Source organism: Hylaeus anthracinus, unplaced genomic scaffold, assembly GCF_026225885.1.
Source record: "Hylaeus anthracinus isolate JK02 unplaced genomic scaffold, UHH_iyHylAnth1.0_haploid 11997, whole genome shotgun sequence".
Classification (NCBI taxonomy): domain Eukaryota; kingdom Metazoa; phylum Arthropoda; class Insecta; order Hymenoptera; family Colletidae; genus Hylaeus; species Hylaeus anthracinus.
Window position 1 is genome coordinate 8,174,887 of NW_026534344.1, and position 26,981 is coordinate 8,201,867.

Sequence of the window (26,981 nt, forward strand, 5' to 3'; positions counted from 1 at the left end):
GTAGAGAACATGGTCTCAAAGTCAAAGAATAGAGATTACTTTACTAGTATTTACAAACTACATTGCTTTGACCAAGTATATTATTTAACAAATTTATGATTAAGAGATATTTACAAATTTTCAAACGGTAAGGGGGGGAAACCACATTACGAAGTCAAGTATTACATGTTTCTCGGGATATTTTTTTTATAGAAAAGAATTAGAGAATTTATAGGAAAAAGAATTTATAAAAAGAATTGATAGAAAAGAATGTTATTTTAGATTTTAGAATGTTTAGGTATGTTCTAAAGTACATTTGGTAATTTCTTCAATTCAATTCATATAGAAATTTTTGAGGTATCGAGTTTTTCTTTAAATAGCATTTTATCATTTCCGTAGGGATGATAACTCAAAACTTAATTGACCGACCTTTTTGCTAAATGGATATACATCTGCACTATTTAAATGTTTGAATACATGAACTACAAACTTGAAATGATGTCGTTGGTTAAAATTTGTTTTTATTGTAAAAAGCAGCAGAACGAAATGAAAATTCATATTATTTCTTTAAACACTTCTAAAAAAATACGATTTTCAACTTTTTTGACGGCAATGAAATTTATTTTCTTGGAAAACATCTTAATAATGTAAAATAAATTTCACAGCTTGTATCTCAAAGATTTCTGTGTGAAATGAATTGAAAAAATTATCAAATGTATTTGAAAAGATCCCTAAAATATTCACAAAGTTAACGAACAATTAACTAAATTTTTGTCTCTAAACAAAATCAGGAAAAATACTTAATATTTGGCCTCTTAATGTTGTTTCACCTTCTCTTTTTCGTCAATCCATTTTCGTACCTGAATACTTGCTGTTTTAATTCATAAGCAGTAATATTTGTAAATTTCACTATATCTTTTAAATTTTCTTATACCGTTTGTTTAATTTATATTATTAAAGTATGGCCCGAACAGAGCAATAATAAGTTCGATAAATTAATTGAATTTCGTCCAGTGCTCTCAAGAACATTTTTTTCTTCTACTGCTGACAAAAATGTAAGCAATCTATGAATTTTTAGTGTTACTTGATTAACTCGAATCTGGCGTGTGCCAATCTCTTGCCCCATTGCTAGCAAGCTCCATTTGAAGAGACACCGATAACACGATCGTCAAAACAGTCGACATAACGAAAAAGTTAATTTACGATCGAGCACAAAATGTTCGGATCTGTTTACAAGCAGTCGGGAGTAGGGGATATCTTGTGCTTCATACAAGACGCTGTTTCCCCTGTTTTACTAGACCGGTACGAGCCGTAGACCGGTAACGTGTTCTTCGTTAATCGCGCTCTTCGTTCCCTCGCGCTTTCAAACTTCAACCTATTCTACAATTGCTTGTAAACTCAGAAAGAAACCCGAATCACGCTTAACGACGTTTCTTTTATCATTTCGGATCATTGATCGTTTCTTTTAAATATTTTCATCCAAATCTCTTCGTGCGAGTGCGACGAGATCTCAGAGGAGAAAGTAAGTTCGAACGGAACGGGAAAACTATTTGAACAATCGAAAGGAAAATGCAAGTCTGGAACGCAAGTGAGGATCCTAGATTAAACCGTGTTTCACGTGACAAGCTGTTCAACGATAAGAATTCTAACGAACATAAGGTATTAACCCTTCGGGAGCTTATCGATGCCCTACACGAAGCATTCAAGACCGACCACGTAAACATTGACCACGTTCAGGATCTTATGGCATCCTACAGAAGCAATCCTTTGGAATGGAAGAAATACGCGAAATTTGACAGATACAGGTAACACAACACAAGATTTGCATTCCTGTATTTTGCATTGTTTATTCAATTAATCTTGAAGTTCATCTTCTTGGTTCACTTGCTCCCTCTATGTAAACAAAATTTAAATTTTGTCAGATTATAGAGGGAATGTAACATTATTTGTAAGAAGTGTTGAAAGGTAGCTACTTACGATGAGTCGAAGTGTAGAACAAATAGAAAACTCACAAATTACCATTCATGTATTAAACTGTTTTTACGTAATATAATGCTCGATCAGAAGAATACAAAAATTTATTCGCAAGACATGGATAAAACAAAATTGATTTTGAAATTTGTTTTGTGTTCAGATTTGTGTTTATTATGATACATTATCTGCAAATACACATTTGTTAAGATATATATTGTAATATTTATATTTCTTATATTTCTCATTTTTAACGTAATGTGACAATTCTCGTGCTAGTATTGTACTTACAATTAAATTAAGGAAAAGTTAATAATTAAAGTAAACAGAGTAAGCTGTGAACCCTAGATGTCATTTTAATGTTTATATACAATTAATGTCTTAAACAAATTAGATAAGCAAATTAGTTCCATCGCATTAATCTATATACGTAGTTGTCAGCTAGTATTTTTCCTATACTATGGAGAACATTTTAGATGGATCAATGTTATGCAGTAGCCTAATAAAAACTGCGCGTAGTGTATCAAACAGTGGCGGATATAGATTTACCGGAACCTAAGTCCAATTATTTTAACAAATCCTTTCCATTTTTTTAGTATTTTGCGAATCAAAAGTATCATTTTTGATATTTCGCGATTTCTTAGACATTCAATCCTGAATGAAATGTCCAAAAACTTAGACAGAGGCAGAATAAAATTGTAAAATTAAAAAATTCCACTTTTGTCTTAAATGAAGTTAGGACAAAATTAGGTTATTCGTATAAAACACGGAATTTTTCAAAAGCAAACAAAGTTTGTTCTCTGTAGGTTTGAAAAAGGACTAAAAAGTAAAAAGCTCTTGAAGACCACTTTCATGTGAGAAGCCAAAGTTGATAGTTCGTTAATCTTATAGTAAATAAGTCTCTGTTGGGAAAAATCTGTTGTTATATCTCTAAAAAGAGATGAGCAAAATAAAAATTTATTTATTCGATCGAATAAACGTCATAAATAAAGAATGTACGTTGATGATAATTATTATCTAATATTCAAGTAAATTTGTTCTCTTCTCCGTTCCCTAGTATATAATCAGTACCATCCTGTATACTGGCTTCATTTGTATCGGCAATAGACGCGATAATTTAATTAGTATAGAGACAATATGTCTGATATATCAATTGGTAAACTGTTAATTTACTACAGAAGTTTTATATGCTGTTAAAAAGACGAAGCTGACATTGATTCATAATCTTGAAATATTCCACCGTATTAAACTACATCTTTGTCAACTGGTATTTTTCCTATACCGTTAACAATAGTAGACAAACCCTCAGCAATCTAACACAAATTTTTAAATCGATGTAAGTAAGATAAATATTTATTTTAATTTCTCAGTGTTGCGGTCTAATATTGTAACCTAGAGGTGGATGAGATTCTTTAAATACAAATTTCGAGCTACGAATAAAAAATTAATAACTGCATATTTATAACTTTGAATAGAACTTGAATTTTGAACTACAAAATTAAAAATATGACAGTCAATAAAACAACAATTTAACTACTCAACCGAATAAATTTATCATGTTTATTGGAATAAAATTTCATCACTATCACCATGAATGATACGCGATAGTATTACAAAGTACAAAGTTAGTGTAAATTGCGGAAACGTGTGATAATCTTCCAAAATAATAATCAATTTTCCTTTCTGAGAAGAAAGAGACAATCATTTTCTAATAAAAATTGCATGGTTACGAAAAAGATTAGCTAGGTGCACGAATAAATTGATAAATGCAACGTAAACTCTATTTACGAGGCTAAGCTCTTGCAAGAAATTAAAGAGAAAAAAATGAACGTCGGTATACGATACAAATTAATTTAAGGGACTTGGTACACCAAAAAATGAAAATAAATCACATTCTTTTGTATTTAAAATTTAAGCGATTCTGAACAGTTCTGTACAATCAGAATTTAATTTGGAGCACTGGAAGTGGTAAAAAAAAAAGCTATAGAGTATTGTTTTCTAGGATAAAAAAGACAGTAAGTTATTCAAAAAGGCAGTGTTAATCGATTTTGATAAAATGAAATACGAAGATAATATTTATATCGATATTCGAGCGAGAAATACAAATTTTTAGTTTTTTGCGTCTCCTGAAAAGGTATTTGGTACAAAGGTACATTTCTTTCAGAAACGGTTAGACCGATATTAACAAAATTGTACACACTTGTTTTTTAATAGTAGGACTAAAAAAAAGACCGGGAATCTTTTTGAAATTCCAAATGATTCATTTTAGAAAAGAAAGTGATTTCTTTTTTCATTTTTTGATGTTCCAAGCCCCTTAAGCCCTGGAAACCCGTGGTAATTGTCAAATATAAGAATTAATTTGTCTTTCGGTGAAAAGGAATATGTATACCTTGGAAGATATTCATTTAATTAGTTACGTGCTCGAATGACGACGAATCCAAACATCTCGATGCTTCTTCGCTTCTTAATAGTTTCTCGCGCCTCACCGTTCGCGAATAATCGAACTCTCCGAGAAGCAATTTATCACGGCCTGCGTGTAAGTAGAACGCGCACAACTACGCCGGCGTTGTGAAACGAAATTAACGCGACAAAGTTCATGATAGGTTATCGGCTGTCACGATTTCTCCAACCCCGACCATCTCGTAAATTTTCTGTTTCGTTCGTCAAATGAGCAGCCTTGAATAACGGAAGACGTAACGACACTTCGTACATGAACATACGGGTATCGCGTACGAAGGAAGCAAATAACCTGGTAAAAAAACACGAGGTTAATGTAACTTGATTTACTCGAAAATACAACATAAATTGACTCTTTTTTTGTTTTCCGTCACGATTCATTGTTTCTCGATACATCTCTTAGTATTTAGTATTCTTTTAGAGTTATACAAATGATTTTTGTCCAAAACGAGCCATGTTTACTTATTTAGTACTTTACTTGAAATTTATTCATTTCGGTTAATTATACTCTTGTTTATATCGTTATCCTTCCGGTTTTGAAAATGCCTCAAATATGGCGTCGAATTCTTTTTTATTTTCTTTGTTTACATGTTACTCTTCTGAGATCTATTAATACAGATAAAAATTGACCCAAATAATGATTGTTAGTTCATTGCGTACTTGTCGAAATTATTTCTTGATAACTAATTCTCTAGGAAAGGTATAAACTTACTTCACTCAAGTTTGTTTAAGTTGATTATATAGTATTTATCATCGTAGTATTTGACATTTCATATCCATTTCTTTATAGTTTTCTTTTCTATGATCGTTTTATTATTAATAATTAATCGTTGATATTTTAGATTGTAAGTTACAAAATGGGAAACTTATTTAATACAACGCGCCTTTAGTTTTACAAGAAAATACAAGTCGTACATATTGTATATATAAATGTTTCGTAGTTTGATTATATACAGCGACTAACAAAGAAAACGGCACGCAATGGCTGGTTTTTATTTTTACAAGAGCACATGCAATAACATAATCGCACAGTGCTACGCAACAGACATTTTTTGAAAATATCTCGAGATCTAATAATCTTTTTGCCATGGTACGCTAATCATTTTTTACGTAGAATGAACAGAAGAATCGATCTGTGTAAAAAGACATATGCATTTCTATTTAAAGAAATAATGCAATTGTTAATTGCACATGCACTGCTGCATCTAAAAAAAATTAAAAGGCCTACAGTCGTAGTGCTCTTCGAACCATTCACCTTTCTTCTTTGGCATTTTTTCGTAAATGCAATAATAACGGAGTTAAGACTTGAAACAATTGCGTGGACCACCCTGTATAGATGAAACGATTAAATATATTGTTGTTTTGTTTTCCTGTTAAAAACATTAGTCTGGCATCTTTCTAAAAGGATAATACCCTCTTCCTATTAAGAATCCTGTTGATGTTTCACGGAGTGAACCACTTTTTCCACATTAATGTATTACATCTAAATTGTCTGTAGTAAAATATTCAAAAAACAATAGAAAAGAAAAGTTTAATTTCATCTACATTAATTGCAACTATTTTGTGGTTGAAAAATCGCATTGAGCATAGTTGCGACTGCATTAACCTTAAAGAATAACCCTTGAATGGAAAACAAGCGGTTGAAATTGTAATAACGTTATAAATGATCTGAAATTGATGTGTTCCGAAAAGAGCACTATGGGTGTAAAGGTGATTGAGGGTTTCGATCGCGTCTTAATAGATCGTCTTCATTGATTGATACGAGCAAAATATACGTGTAGTGAAATAATGAAATAACATCGTACGCGCTACATTTTAAAGTTCAAAGGACAGATAACCACGAGAATTTTAATCAACTTTCCATCTTGTTCGCACGAAACGAAACGGGTTGATCTGGTATGAAAATTGTTTCATGAATCACAAAGATAACGACCACCTCGGCCATATAATGTAGTATTATGGTACGTAATAACCAACACGGTCGATTTCCACACGGCACGCGAAAGTATGGAAACTGCAGTCCGTGCGGTCACAACATCTACACAAAGTGGGGTGTACCATTCGGAACAGAAAAGTTAACAATTACCAAATACCTAACATTTGCCAAACAATGAACGTTTGTTACCGTGTTACTTTCAGTACTTGTTTCCACAATTACGAACCGAATCGATGTAAGAAAACGACGTCTTATTCGTTCCCTGTTGATTTTCCACTAGACACCTTTCTATCGCCTCTCTTGTTCTAACAGGTACCGGAAAGAGTGATCGATGTCTAACTTTCTGGTAAACAGCAACTTTAGAAATAACGTCGAAGTCAAATCGGCAATTAATTCATTTTTAATCAATAAAGCTCAAGAGTTTTATGAAAAAACTTACAGATTCTCAATCATAGATTGAACGACAGTGGTTGAAAACCGACTTACTAGAATACAGGAAAGGCAAAACTAATTTATTATTAACGCAAGACTGATCTTATAGCTCAGCAACCAATGTAATCAACCCTAACACAATCCTGTAACTCAGCGAATAGTGTAATCAAACGCAAAATGTATCCACGCTCACTTCCGTTTGATTACATTTAAAAGTGAAAAACGAGACCAGAATGGTTTTCAACCATAAGAAAAAGGAATGCACAAGTTTGTAGAACGATGGAAAAGAGCTAATCAAATAAATGATGAACGTTTCGTTAAATGATATAATATTTTTAAAAAATTCTGAGTATTTGAATTGAGTTCTAGAAAGCTGCACGAACTTTTTCCGGTGCCGAATATAATATACATCCTCGAAAGAACGAACACGATCGAAATGGTTCGACATCGATGGAATCTGAGGCTAAGTATGCGGAACGCTTCAAAGTCTATGTGTATTGCACGTAAATCAGTGGTGTTTGTTCGGTGAACGGCTGGTTGCGCACACTTTCCACGTATGCCCCCCTTCTCAACACTTACATTACACTTGAGCCAGAGCATCGGTTCCTTGACACGCGACACTTGAATCGAAAGCAATGAACGAAAATTTTTCACACAGCTGAGAAGCAGACCTTGTTGCGAATAACGTTCGTATTAGAAAGAATTAGAAAGAATATTATGCAGGGAACTTTGAAAGAAACCACTCAGATTGTTCTTTAACTTAGCGATGAAAACCACTGATTTATTTTAAACGATGATGCGTGTTGAAAGTACAATTCGTCGAGGTGTTTGCTGGGTATACTGAACGATACATACAATGGGTTAAAAAACCACAAAAGTAAAAAAAGAAAAATGTTTAGCAAAAGTGAATTATAATGAATAATTCTAAAAAAGAGTTCAAGAACATCAAAGAATACAACCTAGAAACTGATTCGGTAGGTTCTCAGAGAAGAAAGACATGTCTTTAAAGCAAATTTAAATCCCAATTGATTTCAGATGAAAATTGTGGTCTCCAGAATGTACAAAAAATAGCTACGTTTTATGGTGACCTCCGATGCAAACTGAGAGGCAAACTGATATCTTCCAAATTTTCCGAGGAAATACTTCCAAAAAATTACAATATTTATTTGAATATATGTATAAAATGTCCTTAAGATTTCATTAAATTCAAATCTCTAAAAAAACGTAGTCCTAAACCTACTTTCCCCCTTAAGGGTGGAAACTTTCGAAATAACTCTGGTTATTTATATTGTTACTAATATCTCTGAAACTATAAGAGATATTGGCCAAATGTTAAATACAAAATTTAATAGATTTTAACATTCTACAACACCGTAGAAAAAAAATTTTTTAAATGTATTTTTAATAATGTTTCATAAAAAACAGATATTAACACATTTAGCTTTTAAAAAAAGTTCTATAATGTCTTTTTCGTTTTCACTTAATTTTTACATAAAGTCGTAAGTTGAACTATTAAACAGTAAATTGTAAAATTGATTTACAGCAGAAGCTATTATTGTAACTGATTAATTCAACAGTACCAGAAATTAAAATTACAGTTCAATGATGTTAATCACAGTATAGTGCTCAATAAAAAGATAACAGACGTCATAATCTACAAATTGTATAAATAGATGTTGTAGGTTAAACATATCTAACATCCGGTTGAGCATTGACCTCAGTTACTGGTAATATAAACAAATTACAAAATCAGTCTGATAAAATGGTAGCGTAAAATTATAGCAAATGTATATTTCAACGGAATAATACAGCTGCACATATTGCAAAATTTATTAAGCAATATTTTCAGGATAAAAAAGATAAATGCAATGGCTAGTTAAATCATTTGACATTATAGAAAACTGTTGGGAACACCTTGCTAGAACCACGTAGCTACCAGAGAGGATTTAATTTGAAAATGTAAAACAATTTAAAAAGTGCATTACACGGAAATGGCATAAACCTTTGCTAAAAAAGACACTTTACAAATCATTACCAAATAGAATGATAAAGGAACCTTTCCTTAAATGAAAGGAAGAATATTTCTACCACGAAATATTATATTTAAATCAATTATTTAATATATGTAACAAAATTGTATTTATTTTGAATTTACCAAAATATCCGATATCGTTTTTCACGCACTGTTTAGGATTTCACTAAAAATATTCGCAAAACATTCTCGTTGCGAAAAATCTGTATTTATTCGAATAAATTGTAATAAAAGTGTAATTCAATTAAGATTATAGTATGTGCTAAATTGTCGTGGTTAGATTATAATTCATTGTCCTTGCAATACGGATGTTAATTAATTATCCATCAGTGTGACCTAACGCAATCCACTATTACTCATTCCACTTAATCGAAGGAAACAATTCTTAAAAAGAGAAATAAATGAATCATTTTGTTCAGGTACACAAGGAACTTAGTTGACGAAGGAAATGGACGATTCAATCTGATGGTTTTATGTTGGGCAGAAGGTCACGGATCAGCCATACACGATCATGCTAATGCGCATTGTGTAATGAAAATTCTCCAGGGTGAACTTTGCGAGGTAAATACGAAGAGGTATTTCATTTCGGTCTTTTTCACGCTGAATATTTTTCTAAAATACTATCTTTCCACAGACCAGATACGCGTGGCCTACGAAATGCAAGAATGATAAAGAAACCGATGAACCGGAAGAACTAAAAGAATTGGAGAGAAATACTCTTGGCCTAAATGAAATATGTTACATCAATGGTACAGTTTCCCTGAAAATGAGCAAAAAGGTTGCACGTTTCGTTATAATTTAACATAAAGATATTTTTTCATAGACTCCATGGGACTTCATCGAGTTGAAAATCCAAGCGCCATGAATCCTGCAGTTTCGTTGCATTTATACTCGCCACCGTTCGAGTCGTGTTCGGTTTTCAATAAACAAACTGGACAGAGGACCTCCTGTAAAGTCACTTTCTGGTCCAAATATGGAGAGAAAAGAAACCGAGTAAGTTTGTTACTATTCTTTCTTCCTACAAGTTTTAAAAAAAAATAATGGGACAGCATTGCAACTAATTTTATTTTAATTTGTAGGAAATTCAAGATGCCAGGTGTCCCGAAGACAATTAATACGTTGAAAATAACATTTATTGCGACAATAATTTTAGTAGAGATTTTTCTCGAGCTGAGTGAATCAAAATTTTTAATTTAGCGAAATTAGTATGTAACTGTATAATATGTTAAAGTACTTAAAATGTATTTATAAGGACTTCTATACGCTTCTATGAATTTATGCTCAACAACGCTACCGTTCCTCAAATATTAATGCGTAACTTGACGATACTGTGTTAAATTGAAAATTTAATTGTAAATTATTACACAGAACGAAGTAAAAACAAAGGTTCAATTTAATCTTCTCCCATTTGATCTTGACTGACCAACTATTAAATTATATATGAAGCTTACATCCAATGGCAATGTAACCAAAATACAATAGAAATACGTATACATGTTATTTGTTTGTTCTAATAAATTAAAGATTTTACCAATATATATTCTATGAAAATTCTTTTCGAATTGATCGAATGCCACGACGTCGATAATGCGCCTGCGTCATTTGAATTTGAACATAGATCAATGATCTATGCTAGGAAAAAGGATGTTTGCCTTTCCACATATTGAGAGGAATAAATTGCTTAATTTCAAAATAATATCATCCCACAATATATAAATATATTAATTTTCGATCTAGACGTTCGACTTATGTCATATGTATATGGATAAACTACATATGTACATGGATATATGCACTGCACCTAAAGAACTAACATGTGTTTATATTTGGCGCGAGATTCCATTTAATCTTCGTCTACTACAGTTTCTTTGATATTAAATTATTATAGAAATATCAAGTGCAAATCGTGTGTTAGTATGTATACATAGTATCTTTTTAATAAAGAAATTATGACAAATTTATCTCACGTGCAACGTGTTCGAATGCTGTACAAAACAATTTTAAGGTTACATCGCGGTTTACCAACTGAAATTCAATCTTTAGGAACCAGTTATGTTCGAGATGAATTTAGGAGGCACAAAACATGCAACGACGTTGAGACAATTATCTTTTTAAATGAATGGACAGTGAGTAACATTCAACATTACATTCGAATGGTCTCTTAAAAAAGTTAGGTTATCTTCCATTAGCTTCTTTTATGACAAATGTCAAGTAATAGGATTTGTAATACTAATTCCTTTCGTATATCTAAAAATGATCATTTTTAAGCTAAATTATTGAAGATTACTTTCTGATTGTAGGACTATGCTGTAACGCTTGCTAAGCAGCTTGGATTAAAAGGACCGCACACTGCCAAACCATTAGGTCAAAATTTAACGCAGGAGGATATTGACAAATTTAGAGATGAACAAGTAATTCAATTGTATGAGCTAATGAATGCAGCAACTAACAAGACAGAGAAAAATATAAAATAAGTATAATCTAGTCGTCATGAGATATTAAAGCTTCCTATGTTGTATACTTAATGAAGTATATTACATTGAATATTATAGATGTGTACTATTTGCATACTTTATAAATGTAATAGTAATTGCTTTCATGTACATAACTTTCAATCGACATTTCATGATGTCTACATTTCATGTACATAACCTTCAATCGACATTTCATGTACATAACCATTCAATCAACAGAATGTTACAATATAGATGTTCAAAGACAATGTTCGATGAAATTGTATATACTTATCAAACATATTGACATGCATATGTACTTAATACTGTAATAAATGTAGAACTTTGTGTTCAGTGGATATTCATTAAAGATGTATAAATATATTAATTTTTTGAAGAAATTATAACATTCATACATTTGAATTTGAAGACATGAAAAGAAACAGTGGTATAGTAGATTTAAAATAAAACAATTTTGAAAACCCTCTCAAAACAATTATCGATATATGTCAAATTGGCAGTATCGATATATGTCAAATTTGGCAGTATCGATAATCGTTTATATAACACTGTTTTGGTTTATTCATATCATGTACCCACATCTCTATTAAATTTATTCGCACTACAAAATCAACTCATGGAGCCATAACCTAAACGCTTACTCTTTGTATAAAATCAGTTGTAAATTTTTTAAATATATCCGTAAAATCACAAGTGTCTTTATTAACAAAGAACAATTTTGTTAACAATGAAAGCTTTCAAAGAATCGGCTAGTTTAATCCTAGCAGCTCGTAATATGGAGAAATGTATTCGTCCATCGTCGCCCATAAACGTAAGTATTAAAATTCATTGTTTCTTTTTTGCTAGATGTTTACAACTTAGAAATAGAAACATAGGAATAGAAATAAATAGATATTATAACCAAGTGTAAAAAATAGCTGTTATTTGCAACATTGACATTGACACTCACTGTATCTATTCGTAAGAGCGCGCGAAAATTTAAATATCACTTAATGGAAAAACGATTTAGACAATATTATGTAGTTTCAGTATAACTATAACTTACTGTGCCTAAAACGACATCATAATTCAAATTTTATGCCGAGTACATATGTGTTTCCTGGAGGAGTAGTGGATCCATCCGACGCAGATTTAAAGTGGCACAATCTTTTCCACACATTTGGCTTCGACAACAACAGTTTCGCATCTTTAGCTCCAAACACTGCTGTACGGCCTCGAATATTTAAACCAAGACCAAACGAATTACCACGAGAAGTATCGTTACGAATTACTGCCATTCGCGAAACCTTCGAAGAATGCGGTATATTAATATGCAAGAATTCGCGAGAAGACCATAAACATTCTGAATGGTCGCAGCACATTGAAAGTAATGCGATTCACAAATTCGAATTTTGTAACAGTTCGAATGGCTGTTGACAATAATAACAATATACAGGGTGTCCCAAAAATGTTGTAACACCTTGAAAGAGGTGATTCGAGAGGCGATTTGGAACAACTTTTTCCTTAGCGAAAATGTTGTCCGAGGCTTCGATAAGGAGATATTAACAGAAAACGTCGACCAATCAGAGTGTTGCAACATTTTTGGGTCACCCTGTATGTATTTTAGACGCAATAATGAAACCATTAAAATGAAACTGTTTCCATTATTTAGTTTCCGAAAATGAATTACACAGTTGGCAAGAAAAGGTGCACAACGATGCCACAGAATTTTATTCGTTGTGCGAAAATTTTAGATGCTATCCAGACCTGTGGTCTCTTTATGAATGGAGCAACTGGTTAACGCCGACTTATTTTCCCGGAAGACGTTACGATGCTGTTTTTTATTTGACTTGTATACCCACTATACCTCGCGCTATATACGAACTTACGGAAATGGAAGATTTGCAAGTAAGGCTGTATTTAACGCATTAATTTAATAAGTGATTTGTATGTATCGTGTATTACAGTGGAATGCACCAGGAGATTTTCTATTTTCTTCTTCGGGTATAGTATTACCACCTCCGCAACAGTATGAAATTGCAAGGATAGCGAAATTCGAGAGCATAGACAATTTGCTAGATTTTGCAATTGATCGAAGTAAAATAGGTGTACGTTTGAACCTGCCAGTACGTAAGCAAGATTTAACAAATTCGTTCTAAAAATCAACTTTTGAGTGGTTTTAATTAAATGTACTTATGTAATTAGGTAAAGGTAGAGTTAAAAGATGGAAAAGTGCATGTTTTGCCAGGAGACTCGATGTATCCTAAACACGCCAATTTATTCGACAAACAAATTATCGACAGAACCGACATTACAATCGGTGAATTTCGAGATATTTCACCGATAAAAAATAGAATGGAATTTTTCAATCTCGAAGTCAAGGAACTTTTTGTTCAAAATTTCGATTGCGCGGATGGTCATTTACCTCCTATGCAATTAAAAAATATTCGCGTGAAGCAGGCACACAGAAAGCCGAAATTATAATGATTTCGTTATACGCGATACTTCGTCCGTTCATAACCTCACACCAGTTTGTAAGCGTTCGTGTTCGTTTCTATTGTGAAAGTTATTTTTGAACAAATAGTAATTGTGAATAAATGTGTACATTTATACTTTGTACCTTTTTGTACTTATTTATTACGTACCTACATTTTGTGTATTTTCTTTTGTATCAATGATATTTTCAAATAATAGCGGGAAAAAAGCGCGGCAAACTCAGTGATACAGTAATGGCCGATTAAGATTATCTAAACAAAAGTAAGTGTTTGAAATCTGACAAATATTTAGATTTGTTAGTTTCAGAAAGTAAAACAGTGTTTAATAAGTACTTGTAAATATTCTGGTTATCTCGATAAATATGATAATTTTATCATTTCATTTTTCGTTATAAATAACTTTGAAAGACTGATATATCAAAACAGTGATGACAATGTGTTTATTGTAATTGTTAATGATTATGACATCTTAATTTTTTAAAGAATGGAATATACAAAACGACGGCGGTATACAGTTCATGTTGAAACTAATAGCCTTCAAGATATTTATCAACATGATTTACAGATGTATGATTTCCCTCCGAAAGGTGAAATTCCATTCGTGGAGTTCCAACAGTTGGGCATAGATAGATTAAAACGTAAGTTATCGCCTGATGATCAATTCAACAGTCACTTTTTTACGTATTTAATTTGTATAAGAGAACTCATTCATGAACATTATCACAAATGAACTTGGATGTATGAATATTTAATCCTTTGTAGTTTTACAACATATTGAAAACAATGCTGTACGAACAGATTTAAAGAAATTAAAGGATCGTAAAGATGAACTATGTACAGTTCTAGCAAAAGATGGACTTAAATATTTTGTACATCTCTTACTTGCAAGGGGATGTAACTCTTCTACAGAAATGGATTTACAATGTAGGAAGAAGGATCACTTATCACATTTTATAATGAGATTATCATATTGTCAAAATCCAGAACGATCAATGTGGTTTGTTAAACAAGAAGTAGAACTATTTAAATTAAGATTTGATTCATTAGACAAAGAAGGAATAGAGAAATTACTTAGTATGCATAACATCGAATGTCAACAAGTAAGCGACATTAATAAGATAAAGTACCAATTGACCAGCCATTCTATCAGTCTGCAGTTATTCTTACTTCTAATATCTTTTTATAGATTACACAAGAAGAAAAACTTCAGATTTGGGAAGAACTTAGTTCGTGCAATCCAAAATCTTCAAATATTGATCTGATAGAATTTTATAAAGTGCCTTTTCAAAAAGTTGCTGACCTGGTTAAATCGCGTAAAGTTTATCTTTCTCTAGGAAAAGCATACATTTCTCAAGAAAATTTAGTGTCTCTGTTTGTTACTTATTTCAGAAAAAATTTAATCGATGGTATGGAGGTAAGTTGTATCGTATTCTTATATTAATTGCATAAAAAGCCTTTAAATTCTACTACAATCGGATATATTTTTACTATACAGTATGCAAAAAAGTATGTTTCAAATATATCCGATGATGAGAGATTAATGTCTTATGTCAAATCATTACCTGGTGCTTTCTCTGGCATGACACGTGTTGTTTGGACGACTACCACCACACCTGTAGAAAAATTGGATGAGGTAATTAATTTATTTTCCATATTCCTTACTTTCGTTTAGCATTGTTTTATTTTTAGTTGTCAAAAACCTCCTATCCTTTGTGTATGAGAACGTTACACGAAGGGCTTAGGACTCAGCATCATCTCAAAAATAGTGCACGTATTCAATATGGTTTATTCATAAAAGGTATAGGAGTAACATTAGAAGATGCATTGCGCTTCTGGAAAATGGAGTTCACGAAAAAGATTGATCCAGACAAATTCGATAAACAATATGCTTATAGTATAAGGCATATTTATGGCAAAGAAGGAAAACAGACAAATTACACTCCTCTTGGATGTCCAAAAATTATAAGTTCTTCTGTGGGCCCTGGAGAATATCATGGCTGTCCATATCGGCATATGGATTCTGAGTCATTAAAACAAAAATTATCTAGTTATGGTGTACCGGTAAAAAGTAATGTAATTTATATACTAGCTTGTATATAAAGTGTCAACATTGATTCTTACCGGTTTATGCGTTTTAGATATTAATGATATAGCAGATTTAGCCAAGGATGGCCATTACCATATTGCTTGTGCAACATATTTCGAGGTTTTACATAATCGCTTGCCGGATAAGCCTATTATTCACCCGAATATATATTTTGTAGAGAGCCGAGCTATTTTGGCTAAAGATACTGGTACAGGTGAAGACAGCTCAGTTTTTTATATTTAAAATATATAATGATTTACCTAATAATGTTTTAACTAATCAATTTTATCTTTTTTCTTTTACACAGAGTCTGAAAACACCGATAAATTGTCACAAAGTGGAAGATTGAGTGAGAAAGTAAGTCATACACCTACAAGAAGTGAAAGAAACACTGATACACCTTCAAGATATAACGATAGATCGATTGGTACCCCCTCAAGATACATAGGTAAAAGTAGTACACCATCCAGAAGAATAGATAAAACAAATATGACTCCAATAAGAGCAGTTAAAGCTGTACCAAAAAGAATAAACAATGATAATTATCTCAACGCGGAGGATATCGCCGAATTAATGAGTGAAGATATGTGAGAGCAAATAAAATGTACAAAGTTCATCGAAAATTTGTCACTTGTATTTTTATTATAAAATAAATAATATTTTTTTAACTTGTCTAATTCATGTTAATTATTTCCTAAGCGACGTTGCGTTATACGTAACTGTTGACCTCCTTTAATGATCTTCTGGATAAGAAGTTTGCCCTTACGTCGCGTATCATTGACTCCACAAGTCTCTCCAAGTTGTATTTGTGTTTCCATCCCCAGTCTCGTCGCGCCTCGCTGTCATCGAATACTTGTGGCCAACTTTCAGCTAGAATTTTTATCGTAAAACATTGAAATTCCGTTATATCTATATCTGTCTTAAAACTATTACGTATTTTTGTGAGAAAATGCTTCTATAACTTAAAATATATATCAATGACGATACAGTTTTGAATGGTTTTTGAAATGTTGATTAATAACCAACCAATGTATTGTCGTCCATCCGGTTTATACGTAATCTTTAATTCGGGAATGTGTTTCTTCAGTTCGTCGAATAGTTCTTCGGGTGTGAAGCTCATTGCAGTGACGTTATAAACACGCCTTTGTAACTGTTCATTTGGAGTGTTCAAGAACTGAAAGAGCGCTGACAGGCAATCCTCTATGTACATCATCGGCAGTCTTGTGTAAGGTTCTAAGTAACACTCGTATGTATTATTAAGTAAACCTTCGTGAAAGACTGCAACAGCGTAATCTGAAAAAGAAAAGACGAATATACGTAGTTACACGTGTTATTTTATTATTTTCTGATAACGATTCGGGACAAATGTTTTACCGCAGATCACAGTTTCATTTGCGATTCGTCTACGCAGTTACTCTCGAGTTTACGCATCAGGAGATAAGGGAAACGCAAGGAACGATCTCACGGCTCATGACCAAGAGACACTCAACAATTTACTAATACTATTGTCCTTGAGAAACGATGGATTGCACCATTATGCAGTTACCCTAATAATGATTAGAATGTGCTCTATTTCTTGGCGCATGTGGCTACATTTATTATAAAATACTGCCCGTTGAAGATCCAGAAAAAAGGAAATGTATGTGCACGGTCTGTCTAAAAAGAAACCGAACTTTTGCTATAAAAAGAAAAAAGTACAAGTAAAGTTTTTACACATACGTTTATTTACTCAAGATAATTTCTCTCTGCGCCAATACAGCGTGTAGACCGCGTAATTAACATTTCGAAGGATCTTTGCAGCTCTTGTTTTGGTTCCCCGTTTAGTACGGCGCACAGTTGGCGAAATCGACCAAATCTGATGAGATGAGATAGAGCAATGATCCTTGGATGAAATTAAAGCTGAAACTTCACAGATTAAGAGAAAAATGTAGAGAAAGTGATGCGGACAATGTTGGAACTTCAAAATTTTTTAGGTTGAACTTCCACTTTTTCACCAAAATCTAGTTCAGCTCCTAGATCTAAATTTTTTTATAACTTGCCACACATAATTTCTTATAGATTTTGACATGCCGAATTCAAATCTGACCGCGAAATTTGTCTAGCATTTCAGGAACTTGAGAAAAAAGCGATTTAAATGAAAAAATCGTGTAAAATTGTGTTTTTTTTTCGTTCAAATATGTTAATAATACTTTGAAATATTAATTACGCGGTATACACGCTGTATTGACGCAGAGGGAGACTATTTTGAATAACTAAACGTGTGTGTAAAAACTTTACTTGTACTTTTTTCTTTTTATAGCAAAAGTTCGGTTCTTTTTAGACAGACCGTGTATGCAGTAATTAACTCGTGGCATTCCTTATGTCCTTACTTATTCAAATTGTACAATGAGAAACGGTAAGTCAGGGGTTAAGTACCTGTGGTACCACCGCCTGGTGGATCACTGCTGATGACTCCCGGAAATCGAAGACAACGGAAATCCAGTCCGAATCTGTGATGATAATATTCGCCTAAGAGCTCGGCATGAACTTTGCTGACACCATAGATCGTTCGTGGTCGTTGAATGGTAATATTTGGCGTGGGATTCCTCGGCGAATCCGGACCAAACGCTCCGATCGTCGATGGAATGAATATCCTTAATTTGTACTGTTTCGCCAGTTCAATGACATTGTGCATTCCTGACAAGTGATAAGAAATTAATTCTTAAAATAATTATTAGCAATAATTACTTTGTAGGGTGACACATTCTGTTCTACGTTAAGGGTAGGGGGGAGGGTGCTTTGAACGAATGTATTTTCCTATTAAAAACAAGATTTTCTTTTAAATGTTCACCATTCTTACAAAAATTGATATTTTGAAAAATTCATATGTACTTCCGTAGTATATATCACGTAGAAAATCAAAATACTTGTTTTTTTTTAATTTGAGGTCTTACGACACCTGAAAACCTCGGTAAGTCGATTAGGGAGTCATTCGAAAGAGACTAGTTGTGTAATGGCTGGAGTATGTTCATTTTATTAGAAAAATCTAAATAAAAATAAACTCCAGCAAACAGATCACCTATCAAGTTAATTGTTTTCATAAAAAGAAATTGTTAATGTATGTTAAATATATGATGAATTATTATATACATATTTGATTTCTAAGCGTCCAGGTTGGCTTCCTCTTTCAAGGGAGGTTTCTGCCTTGTTGGGTAAAAACAATCAACTTTTTGTTTCAATTTTATGAAAGCTGTACCTTATGTACCTTTAAGAATGCACAGTTCAAATTTCATTAAAAATATCTGAAAATGATCTGTAGAGATCGTTTTGTCTCCTGCAAGTCTATGAATTGAACCATTAAAATTGCCTTTTTTGGCAAGTTGGAAATTTAACAACGAATTTTTGTTAATTCTAAATATTTTAAAGCACTGAAGTTACAATTGGAATGAATTGTAAGATTTTTGTCAGTAAGAAGAACAATACACGTATACGATTGGTGAAGTTACTTTCAATTCTGTAGAAAGAAAGGAAATTGCATCTTTTTATAGTTATTACTGCTTTATTATTCAATTATGATAGTTAGGAGTGTAGAACTTAACTTAGAAGTGAGGTGTTATTCGCAAAAGAAGCTAAAACCGTTAAAAGACTAGATCGTATCAACATTGAGGACTTGTATGAGAAAATGCATGGCTTATTTCAAAGTCCTAGAATAGCTGATTAACCAAAAATTGTAAAATGTCGTTCAGAATATGCTACGAAATGCACGTAAAACTTTGAAGCCGTTTTTCTCAAAACAACAATTTTTGAGTCGATGTTGGAGAAATCTCTAAAATGAAGCAATTTACATCAAGTTTGGTGAGCATGTCCCAAAAATATCTCTCTATGGCCAGTTCTAGAATTATTGTCGCATCTATTACTGTTTTTTCATAACTACAAAAAGTTTCGTCAAATTTTAGGCTGAATGGAAGGATTTTTCTTGTAAAGGCCATGTTTTTAAAAATCTTTCATATTTTTTAATAATCCTATTACCGGTCATGGGCGGACTCATATGGAATAAGGATCTTCTTAAATTTTGTATTTTGAATGATCCTCGACGCTATTCTTTTTCAGCACCGAGCACTTTCGTTTTATTATATGCCTATAAACATATATTAGTTGGTTTATAAATTAGTAAGTTTCTATGTTCTCCAATTACAAAAATATGTATCGTAGATAATTTGGGCCTAATACTTCACGAGAAAAAGAAATCACAAATATTGCTTATTTTTGACCCAAAAAGTCAGGAACCCCTTTTAAACGAGATTATATTCCACTAAAGACAGCTAAGAGATCATCCACTTTCTCCGACGTGCTTTCCTTCGTGTCCGGCGGTAACAATATAATTATTATCGTAACGACAAATTCACTTGGCACGGCATTCCATTTCACTCGAGCACACTCTCGAAAAGCAACGAAGCGCTCCTAGAAACGTTCGTTTTTAAACAATTCATTAAAGAACGAACAAGTCATCTTACCTTCAATGTTGACTCTCACGGCAAGAGGAACGTTTTGTTCACCTACAGCGCTGAGAAGTGCGCTGAAATGAATCAGCCAGTCGATTCCGTAGTCTACCACGATTTTTTGAAGACCTTTAAAGTCAAGGATATCGGCAAAGATAAACGGCCCATTCGACGGACTTTCTACAGTCGGCTTGATTATGTCGGACAGAATCACGTTGTCGTTTCCGTAATTTTTACGTAGCAATTTCGCGCACTCGGTACCCAACTGTCCGAGACCACCTTGCAAGAATGCATATGAAAAAAGTCGATGTAATACAAAACACGATGCAACCGATGTATCGTATCGTCAATGATAATTTAAAGAAAAAAAGAAATAACAGAAATGTTGTTTTTGCATTTTTCATCGTTGAAGAATCATCGTTAGGAATGTTATTCATTCTCGTTTTACCTAGAATAGGTAAACAACGAATAGCGTAACTTTACGTAAATTTCAAACTTATTTACAACGAACTTTCCTTGTATTAAAGTAATAATGATGAAACATGACAAATGTGAAACTGGTTTTGCAATACATATCGTAATTGATTCGTTAAGAGTTACATACCGGTAATAAGTATCCTTGGCATTCGCTTGATACCATTCGATCCGTTGTTTACGCTTTCCTTGGAGTCCCAAGAACAAGAGTTGTTTGTAACGTGGAAATCTCTAAACGTGTTTCTTGATAATCGTCGTGAAATTTGGAGATACTTTTTGCACCACATTATTGCTTCTGAACAAAAACCATAAGAGTTTACCAAGAAACGAGCCCGTGGTATCCGTTCGTGGGATAAATTTTCTTCGATTTAGTTCCAATCGTGTGCACCGTTAAATTTCAAAGCACGAGGGTGGTCGCGAAGGGATATTCTCGTCGTTCAAACTTAACAGTAACGAGATTATAAGCAGCGGAGCTACGAAAGAACCTCCTCCGATCTCAGTGAGGATATACATCTGGCTTAAGCTCGGTTGATTGTATGATATTATAACGTGGTTGATTCTGAAAACCAGTTAGAACACAGATTTTCTTACTATGTGTTCGTGCGCCAATAGATGCAGGACCTTCAACATGACGATGAATGCGTCTGATGGAAGCACGTGGTGTAGATGTAAAGAAACGGGAGGAGGACTTCTGAATTTATCAAAGAAATATTTTAATTATTTCTTTATTAACACTTTATTTACCGGGAGCCTATTTGTAGGCGTTTTGATTGCAGTATTTAACTATTCGAATTTATTTACCGTGTTGATGGGTGTCTACTTACAATGTTCAGTGTTTGGAAACAGACTTTGCTTTCAATGTACCTATGTAGTAATAGTATGGAGACATTATTGTCAGGCTAGATTGGCTTATGCTACTGTAGAAAATTCTTTTTTGAATTAAAGACTGTTTCTAAATAGCACGGTAGGTAAAGTGTTAAGATGTTTCAATGTGATACGTTTAAATCTTCATATACTAATTACCGCCTACGACGAAGAATCTAACACGCTCAGATTATTGTTTTTTTTCGGACAAATTTTTGAAAATTTCTTGATTCTTTAACATTTGACGCTACATTGAAATGACAGAGTTTTGTCTTAATCCTGGCGTCTAGTATATCACAGTCAAGGCAAGATACTTGTTAATAACCGGTTCCAAACCACAGAAATAGTCAAGTTACTCTTAGAGACTAAACGGCTCTTCTCTGTTATCGGACGATTTCCTATTTTATTCTAACCTACTGATTATTATTATCAAACGGCTAATTTCAGGAATAAGAGGGATGAGAATTTACTTTGGAAATATCATATTTTTTGTGTTATAAGATATTGGATGATATTTTATTCGAATAATAGATAACATATGTAATAATGAAGTAATTAAAAATATGAAACAATGGTGGCAATCTAAGCATGTTGTTCATTTTTATTCAACGTTTCGACTGAACAGTTTTTCTGACCTATTTTGGCAAAAGAAAGAACAGTTAAGATCTTCAATATTATGACGAAAGACTTTCCTGTGAGGAATGAACTAGAATACACATTAACCACATACTTGTATTTACATTCATGTTTAATACTTTATCTACGCCAAGAAATAATTGAAATCATTAAATTTCTACTTATTCGTTGTGTTTAAAAAACCCAAAGTTTAATTTTTAATAATTTATTTTGTATTCGTTATTCGAAATTTAAGAATTTGTTGTATTATATACACGTAGTAATTTACAGTTTTTTTTTTTTTAAATTAAACATTCAGTAAACTTATTTAACAGAATTTTACCATTTTGAATTCTTGAATTCGTTCTATCGATTGCACCATATTTTAATATTCTTCATGTAAAGTTCCTGGAAAGTATCTGCAAATGAAACTTGAGTACTAAAGTAGCAATTTCACAAAGCAAATAATATTGTTTCTGAAATTAGTAATTTGATCATGCTAACCTGAAAGTTAGAACAAAATTAAAATTAGTTTCGTATTCAGTGTTAGAAAATTGATTGTAAATCACTAACGATTCTTCTCTAAACGTCAAATAACAGAAATATTGTTCACACCCGGCAGAAGAGTAACTCGCCTATTCATGTGCTTTGAAACCGGTTATATTAATGAGTACCTTGCCTTGACTGATACACTGGACAAGCCGGGTTAAAATAAAGCACGACTATATGGTAATGAAGAATTAAAATAAAAAAACCATCAAGTCTGCTGAAATGTGATTAAAAAGAACCAACAAGCAAGCGCGTGTGTATGCGTTAGATTAATTGCATTTTAAAGTAATGTTACTATATGGTCGCAAAAAAAAGTTTGTTTAAGAATTTTTATTTCACATAACATATAATTGTGGAATATCAACGTTTTTATATATAAAGGTAGACACGTTAAATTAATAAATGCAATTTTGTTTCTTTAATTTTAATCATTTTTGTTATTAATAATAGACACATGAAATTTATTCTCTTTCTTCTATCGTTGACATGATAACTTGATATTGGATCATCCGAAACCAAAAAATCAAACAGATTATTAAAATATTGTAGTTATCGTCCATACTAAAATTAAAATTATTCATTAGTATTTAACTATATTCTTAAATGATTAAAGTTCAAGAAAAGTGTTGAAAAAAATTCAAACGTTCACCATTTTTTGTTCAATTAAAGGTATTTGGTTCTTGTACGGACGATAGCGATTAAAAAATCCTGAACTTGTATTTATTGAGTAGATCTATCAAGCGTTCATAGGCGTCGATCATGCACGAACAACATTATTCGAAAGGTTTTAATTTTTTTTATCATTCGTTCGTTTCATGAAGAAATAATCAGATCAGAATGAAAATTGATAGACATATACTTTGTGTAATCTATATATTTAATCTATTAATAGATCGTTACCCTGTAGAATCGAATTCCGCGTTGTTTTGCGATGGTTTGAGTGAGTGACTGATTATAAGAAAATGTAGGAAAAATGAGAATGCTCGTCACCTTTTTCAGAAATATCTGAATGAAATGGTAATTAACAAGAAATTAGTTTGGTTCGTGCTAGTGCAATTAGATTTCATTTTAGTGGAGTACGATAAATGAGTTGGAAAACCTTCATAAACGTTTTGTTGTTGAAAGAAACATCATTACAGTTTGCATAATTACTTTGATTGTTTTGCATAGATTTATTAATATGTTATCACAATGGAAAGCAATAGAGACAACGAAATATTTAAGGATAGATGAGATCAAATATGTCATCTGCAGTTGGTTGTGACAGAAGGAAACTATAGTGATTTTAGTGACTCTACTGATAGTGAAATTATATGTAAAACGAGCCGTGTATTACCATTACAAATTATTTCAAGTGAATAAGATAATAGCGATGAAGAAGGTGGTGATAATTGTATGCTAATTAAAAGTCCACCTTTTTTTACCCATTTCGTGGAAATTCTAATAAATACTCACTTTTTACAGTTTTACTCTTGGTGATAGTAAATACGAAATGATATTTTTGAAGGAAATCTATCGTGATATGATTCTATAACAGAATTGACGTTTGAGGAGAAATATTAGATAAGAAACATTTTTCTTTTAAAATTAAAAGCTACTGTAAAAATATGGAATAGATAGAACACTTTTAGTCACGTAATGACTGTTGATTGCTAATGCAATTTTAGTAGATATGTATTGCTTTTCCGAAACAACGTTTTATTGTTGTTTTTCTTAACTAAAAACATAACAACGAAAAAGAATACAACTCAATAGTGTACATAATTGTGGCTGAACCATTAATTCGACAAATAACAATGAAGAATTCTTCATAAGACTGTTATTCTAAATTAGTTTATCTATGGAGTGAAGAAAACTTTTATAAACTAAATTTCATAAATTTAGGAAATGGCTGTAGTTTTAGTAGAAATATTCAATTGTTGGACCTTTTTTCTTTAAAATAAAAAGAAAAGAAAAATGTCAGTTACAAAATAGAAATGTTTAACATTCTAAGCCGATGATGATAATCTTTTCAGAATAATTCTTTTACGACTTGAATCTTAAAGACAATGGAAACAAAATCTTATATTTTTATCTGAAATTACTAGCCTGTTCCTTTAATTAGAGCTGTGACAATTTAACGAGATAGTATTATTGCTGGTACCGTTGTTGCATCTCGAAAAAAAAAGCAGGATAAGAAAGACGGAACTCGTGACATCTGGACTGGAACATGTTTAGCTGCACGTTCCGAAGAAAATCACGGATCATTGTGATCATCGTCGATTCAAGTCAAAGAAAGCTCCAACATTTGAACAGTTGATCGTAACGGAATAGAAATAAAAAGGTATAACATGTTTAGGTTAATTTAAAGAGAAATGAACGATTCATATCAAAGTAATTAATTGGTTGCCCAGCTGAAACTAAATGTACAGTGGTACGTAATGAGGTACGTAAGTGAAATCACTTCTATAGCTTGTTGTTAGATATAGCATTTAGGTGAATGGTTCGGAAGAAACTCATAGTACGGTATTCGATTTTTTACAATTTCTTGTATTTTTAAAAATTTTAGGGTCATTACTAATTTTTTAAATGGAAGCTAATTTTTCATTACGACGTATCACCATAATGAACTATACAACACTTATCTGAACTTATTTTTACTGAACTAAGTATTTATGAAGTGATTTTTATTACGTGCCCCATCTGCTATATTTCTTCGGAAAGATTGTTAATCGTTTCTTATTTATCTTTTTGAACAAAATCAAGGCCCTGAAACATGTGTACAGGAGAATTTTATTGTACAACATTTTGGTTCTCTTTAAACGAGTTCTTTTCAACTATGTGCATACTAAGGTACAAATGCAATTTAGAATTAATAGCAAGAGAAAATATAATATAAATAACATGTAAATATAGAAATACTCAGATATTTATATATATGAGGAAACTAATGAATAGTAGAATCGTTGTGCCTTTTCTAATATACTAAACAAGAAAATCTTTAGTTTTTTGGTCGAGGTAAAAATTGAAGACTCTACAATCCCCGCAAATACGTAACTTCGACAACGAGGGTCTACAATTTTCTATTTGAAAATATTATTTCTTACCACCAAATGTCCAGTAAAAGATCTTGTGAGTTTCATAAAGATTCGCTTAATACATTATGTTTATAAAATTCATAAAACAAATGCCACATCTTCAACGTCCTAAACCAGGATCCTCCCTTCACACGTTGATCGCCAAGCTAATACTCGTGAAAACCTCTTCAACAAGGTTGAAATTTTGTTTCGAGACCATTGTAAACTACATAGTCTAGCACTTGTCGTGCTACTTATTTTTCTAGCCAGACCATGTTCACGAATTCTATTAAAATTTATTTTCTTCGACGGGTTGCCCTCAGAATTAATAAATTTATTTTTAGTAGTTACCTAGTAAATTTTTTTTTTTTATATTGATTTATTTAAGATCGCATCAACATCACAGGTTATTGGTGATCACCCTTCAGTTATACAACTTTGACACTAGGTTACATTTGAGGTATTTATATTGATGCGCATTCATATGATATTACTTAAATTTAAATATTGCATGAAACTAATTATATAGGCAGCCACGTGTTCATCATTCAGTGCTGCTTGGAGATTTCCTGGTATGTTGAATTTGCTTCGACTTGGTTGCAAAGAAGGACACTCAAACAAGTGCTTAACTGTGATAGTAATATCACGGTAGGTACACATCTTTGGTTGGTCCCTAGACAGCAAATATTTGTGAGTCAGTTTACAATGGCCAATCCGTAGACGAGTGAGGATTACTTGACTTCTTCGGTTCATGAAGTTAGGTTGTCGAGTTTCAAATATATCTTTCCTTACTTCTGACAGTTTTTTTAGGTATTGACTGAGTCCATTTGATATTCCAGAATTCCCTGTTTTTATTATGTAGACATTTCTGAAGATCGTTGTGGTGAACTGAGAGATTATGATAAGGATCTCTCCTAAGGAAGTCTTCTAAGGAAGTCTTTTGCGGCTTTGTCGACATAATCATTTTCTTTTATTCCAACGTGGGAAGGAATCCATGTATGAACAATTTGTTTGCTTGGATCCATAATTTCGTAATTCAAATTGATTATAGATTGAATAATTGGGTCTTGTTCCTTGGAGGATTTGAAATTTCTGAAATTTTCT

At 32.3% G+C, this 26,981-nt stretch overlaps 5 protein-coding genes across 8 annotated transcripts; 4 read left to right on the forward strand and 1 right to left on the reverse strand.

Annotated features, from left to right (window-relative positions):
• The first annotated feature begins 1,263 nt into the window (after positions 1-1,263).
• On the forward strand, positions 1,264-10,343 carry LOC128889490 (cysteine dioxygenase type 1). Its single transcript, XM_054147164.1, has 5 exons — positions 1,264-1,784; positions 9,227-9,368; positions 9,442-9,556; positions 9,631-9,800; positions 9,887-10,343. The coding sequence occupies exons 1-5, from the start codon at positions 1,549-1,551 to the stop codon at positions 9,920-9,922; spliced, it is 699 nt and encodes a 232-aa protein (XP_054003139.1). The 5' UTR covers positions 1,264-1,548; the 3' UTR covers positions 9,923-10,343.
• Positions 10,344-10,497: 154 nt separating this feature from the next.
• Positions 10,498-11,729, forward strand: LOC128889499 (succinate dehydrogenase assembly factor 3, mitochondrial). Its single transcript, XM_054147179.1, has 2 exons — positions 10,498-10,933; positions 11,108-11,729. Exons 1-2 carry the CDS (start codon positions 10,757-10,759, stop codon positions 11,279-11,281), a joined length of 351 nt encoding a protein of 116 aa, XP_054003154.1. The 5' UTR covers positions 10,498-10,756; the 3' UTR covers positions 11,282-11,729.
• A 137-nt stretch (positions 11,730-11,866) lies between these two features.
• On the forward strand, positions 11,867-13,879 carry LOC128889484 (acyl-coenzyme A diphosphatase NUDT19-like). Of its 2 annotated transcripts, none has more exons than XM_054147155.1 (5): positions 11,867-12,092; positions 12,305-12,647; positions 12,933-13,168; positions 13,228-13,386; positions 13,466-13,879. In XM_054147155.1, exons 1-5 carry the CDS (start codon positions 12,009-12,011, stop codon positions 13,742-13,744), a joined length of 1,101 nt encoding a protein of 366 aa, XP_054003130.1. In that variant the 5' UTR covers positions 11,867-12,008; the 3' UTR covers positions 13,745-13,879. The 2 variants fall into 2 exon arrangements, with proteins under 2 accessions (XP_054003130.1, XP_054003131.1); XM_054147156.1 differs by having other exon boundaries at positions 12,311-12,647.
• LOC128889469 (DNA primase large subunit-like) lies at positions 13,877-16,512 on the forward strand. Of its 3 annotated transcripts, none has more exons than XM_054147131.1 (8): positions 13,877-14,017; positions 14,239-14,393; positions 14,518-14,855; positions 14,942-15,169; positions 15,251-15,388; positions 15,445-15,823; positions 15,894-16,055; positions 16,149-16,512. In XM_054147131.1, the coding sequence occupies exons 2-8, from the start codon at positions 14,240-14,242 to the stop codon at positions 16,430-16,432; spliced, it is 1,683 nt and encodes a 560-aa protein (XP_054003106.1). In that variant the 5' UTR covers positions 13,877-14,017; position 14,239; the 3' UTR covers positions 16,433-16,512. The 3 variants fall into 3 exon arrangements, with proteins under 3 accessions (XP_054003106.1, XP_054003108.1, XP_054003107.1); XM_054147133.1 differs by having other exon boundaries at positions 15,894-16,049; XM_054147132.1 differs by having other exon boundaries at positions 14,011-14,393.
• On the reverse strand, positions 16,460-21,187 carry LOC128889483 (L-threonine 3-dehydrogenase, mitochondrial). Its single transcript, XM_054147153.1, has 5 exons — positions 20,924-21,187; positions 20,335-20,598; positions 18,257-18,517; positions 16,868-17,134; positions 16,460-16,711 (listed from the first exon to the last, which is right to left on the reverse strand). Exons 1-5 carry the CDS (start codon positions 21,078-21,080, stop codon positions 16,551-16,553), a joined length of 1,110 nt encoding a protein of 369 aa, XP_054003128.1. The 5' UTR covers positions 21,081-21,187; the 3' UTR covers positions 16,460-16,550.
• Positions 21,188-26,981: the final 5,794 nt, after the last annotated feature.

What these genes read in the sequence shown, in the direction of transcription:
- LOC128889490 (XM_054147164.1), top strand. Translation starts at nt 1,549, where the DNA reads ATGCAAGTCTGGAACGCAAGTGAGGATCCTAGATTAAACCGTGTTTCA. An exon ending in GCGAAATTTGACAGATACAG is followed by an intron (nt 1,785 to 9,226) that starts GTAACACAACAC and finishes CATTTTGTTCAG; the next exon opens with GTACACAAGGAACTTAGTTG. An exon ending in TCCAGGGTGAACTTTGCGAG is followed by an intron (nt 9,369 to 9,441) that starts GTAAATACGAAG and finishes ATCTTTCCACAG; the next exon opens with ACCAGATACGCGTGGCCTAC.
- LOC128889499 (XM_054147179.1), top strand. Translation starts at nt 10,757, where the DNA reads ATGACAAATTTATCTCACGTGCAACGTGTTCGAATGCTGTACAAAACA. An exon ending in TCTTTTTAAATGAATGGACA is followed by an intron (nt 10,934 to 11,107) that starts GTGAGTAACATT and finishes TTCTGATTGTAG; the next exon opens with GACTATGCTGTAACGCTTGC.
- LOC128889484 (XM_054147155.1), top strand. Translation starts at nt 12,009, where the DNA reads ATGAAAGCTTTCAAAGAATCGGCTAGTTTAATCCTAGCAGCTCGTAAT. An exon ending in CGGAAATGGAAGATTTGCAA is followed by an intron (nt 13,169 to 13,227) that starts GTAAGGCTGTAT and finishes CGTGTATTACAG; the next exon opens with TGGAATGCACCAGGAGATTT. An exon ending in GTGTACGTTTGAACCTGCCA is followed by an intron (nt 13,387 to 13,465) that starts GTACGTAAGCAA and finishes TTATGTAATTAG; the next exon opens with GTAAAGGTAGAGTTAAAAGA.
- LOC128889469 (XM_054147131.1), top strand. Translation starts at nt 14,240, where the DNA reads ATGGAATATACAAAACGACGGCGGTATACAGTTCATGTTGAAACTAAT. An exon ending in ATTTAATCGATGGTATGGAG is followed by an intron (nt 15,170 to 15,250) that starts GTAAGTTGTATC and finishes TTTACTATACAG; the next exon opens with TATGCAAAAAAGTATGTTTC. An exon ending in GGCTAAAGATACTGGTACAG is followed by an intron (nt 16,056 to 16,148) that starts GTGAAGACAGCT and finishes TCTTTTACACAG; the next exon opens with AGTCTGAAAACACCGATAAA.
- LOC128889483 (XM_054147153.1), bottom strand. Translation starts at nt 21,080, where the DNA reads ATGTGGTGCAAAAAGTATCTCCAAATTTCACGACGATTATCAAGAAAC. An exon ending in CGTGAGAGTCAACATTGAAG is followed by an intron (nt 18,518 to 20,334) that starts GTAAGATGACTT and finishes ATCACTTGTCAG; the next exon opens with GAATGCACAATGTCATTGAA. An exon ending in GGATGGACGACAATACATTG is followed by an intron (nt 16,712 to 16,867) that starts GTTGGTTATTAA and finishes TAAAAATTCTAG; the next exon opens with CTGAAAGTTGGCCACAAGTA.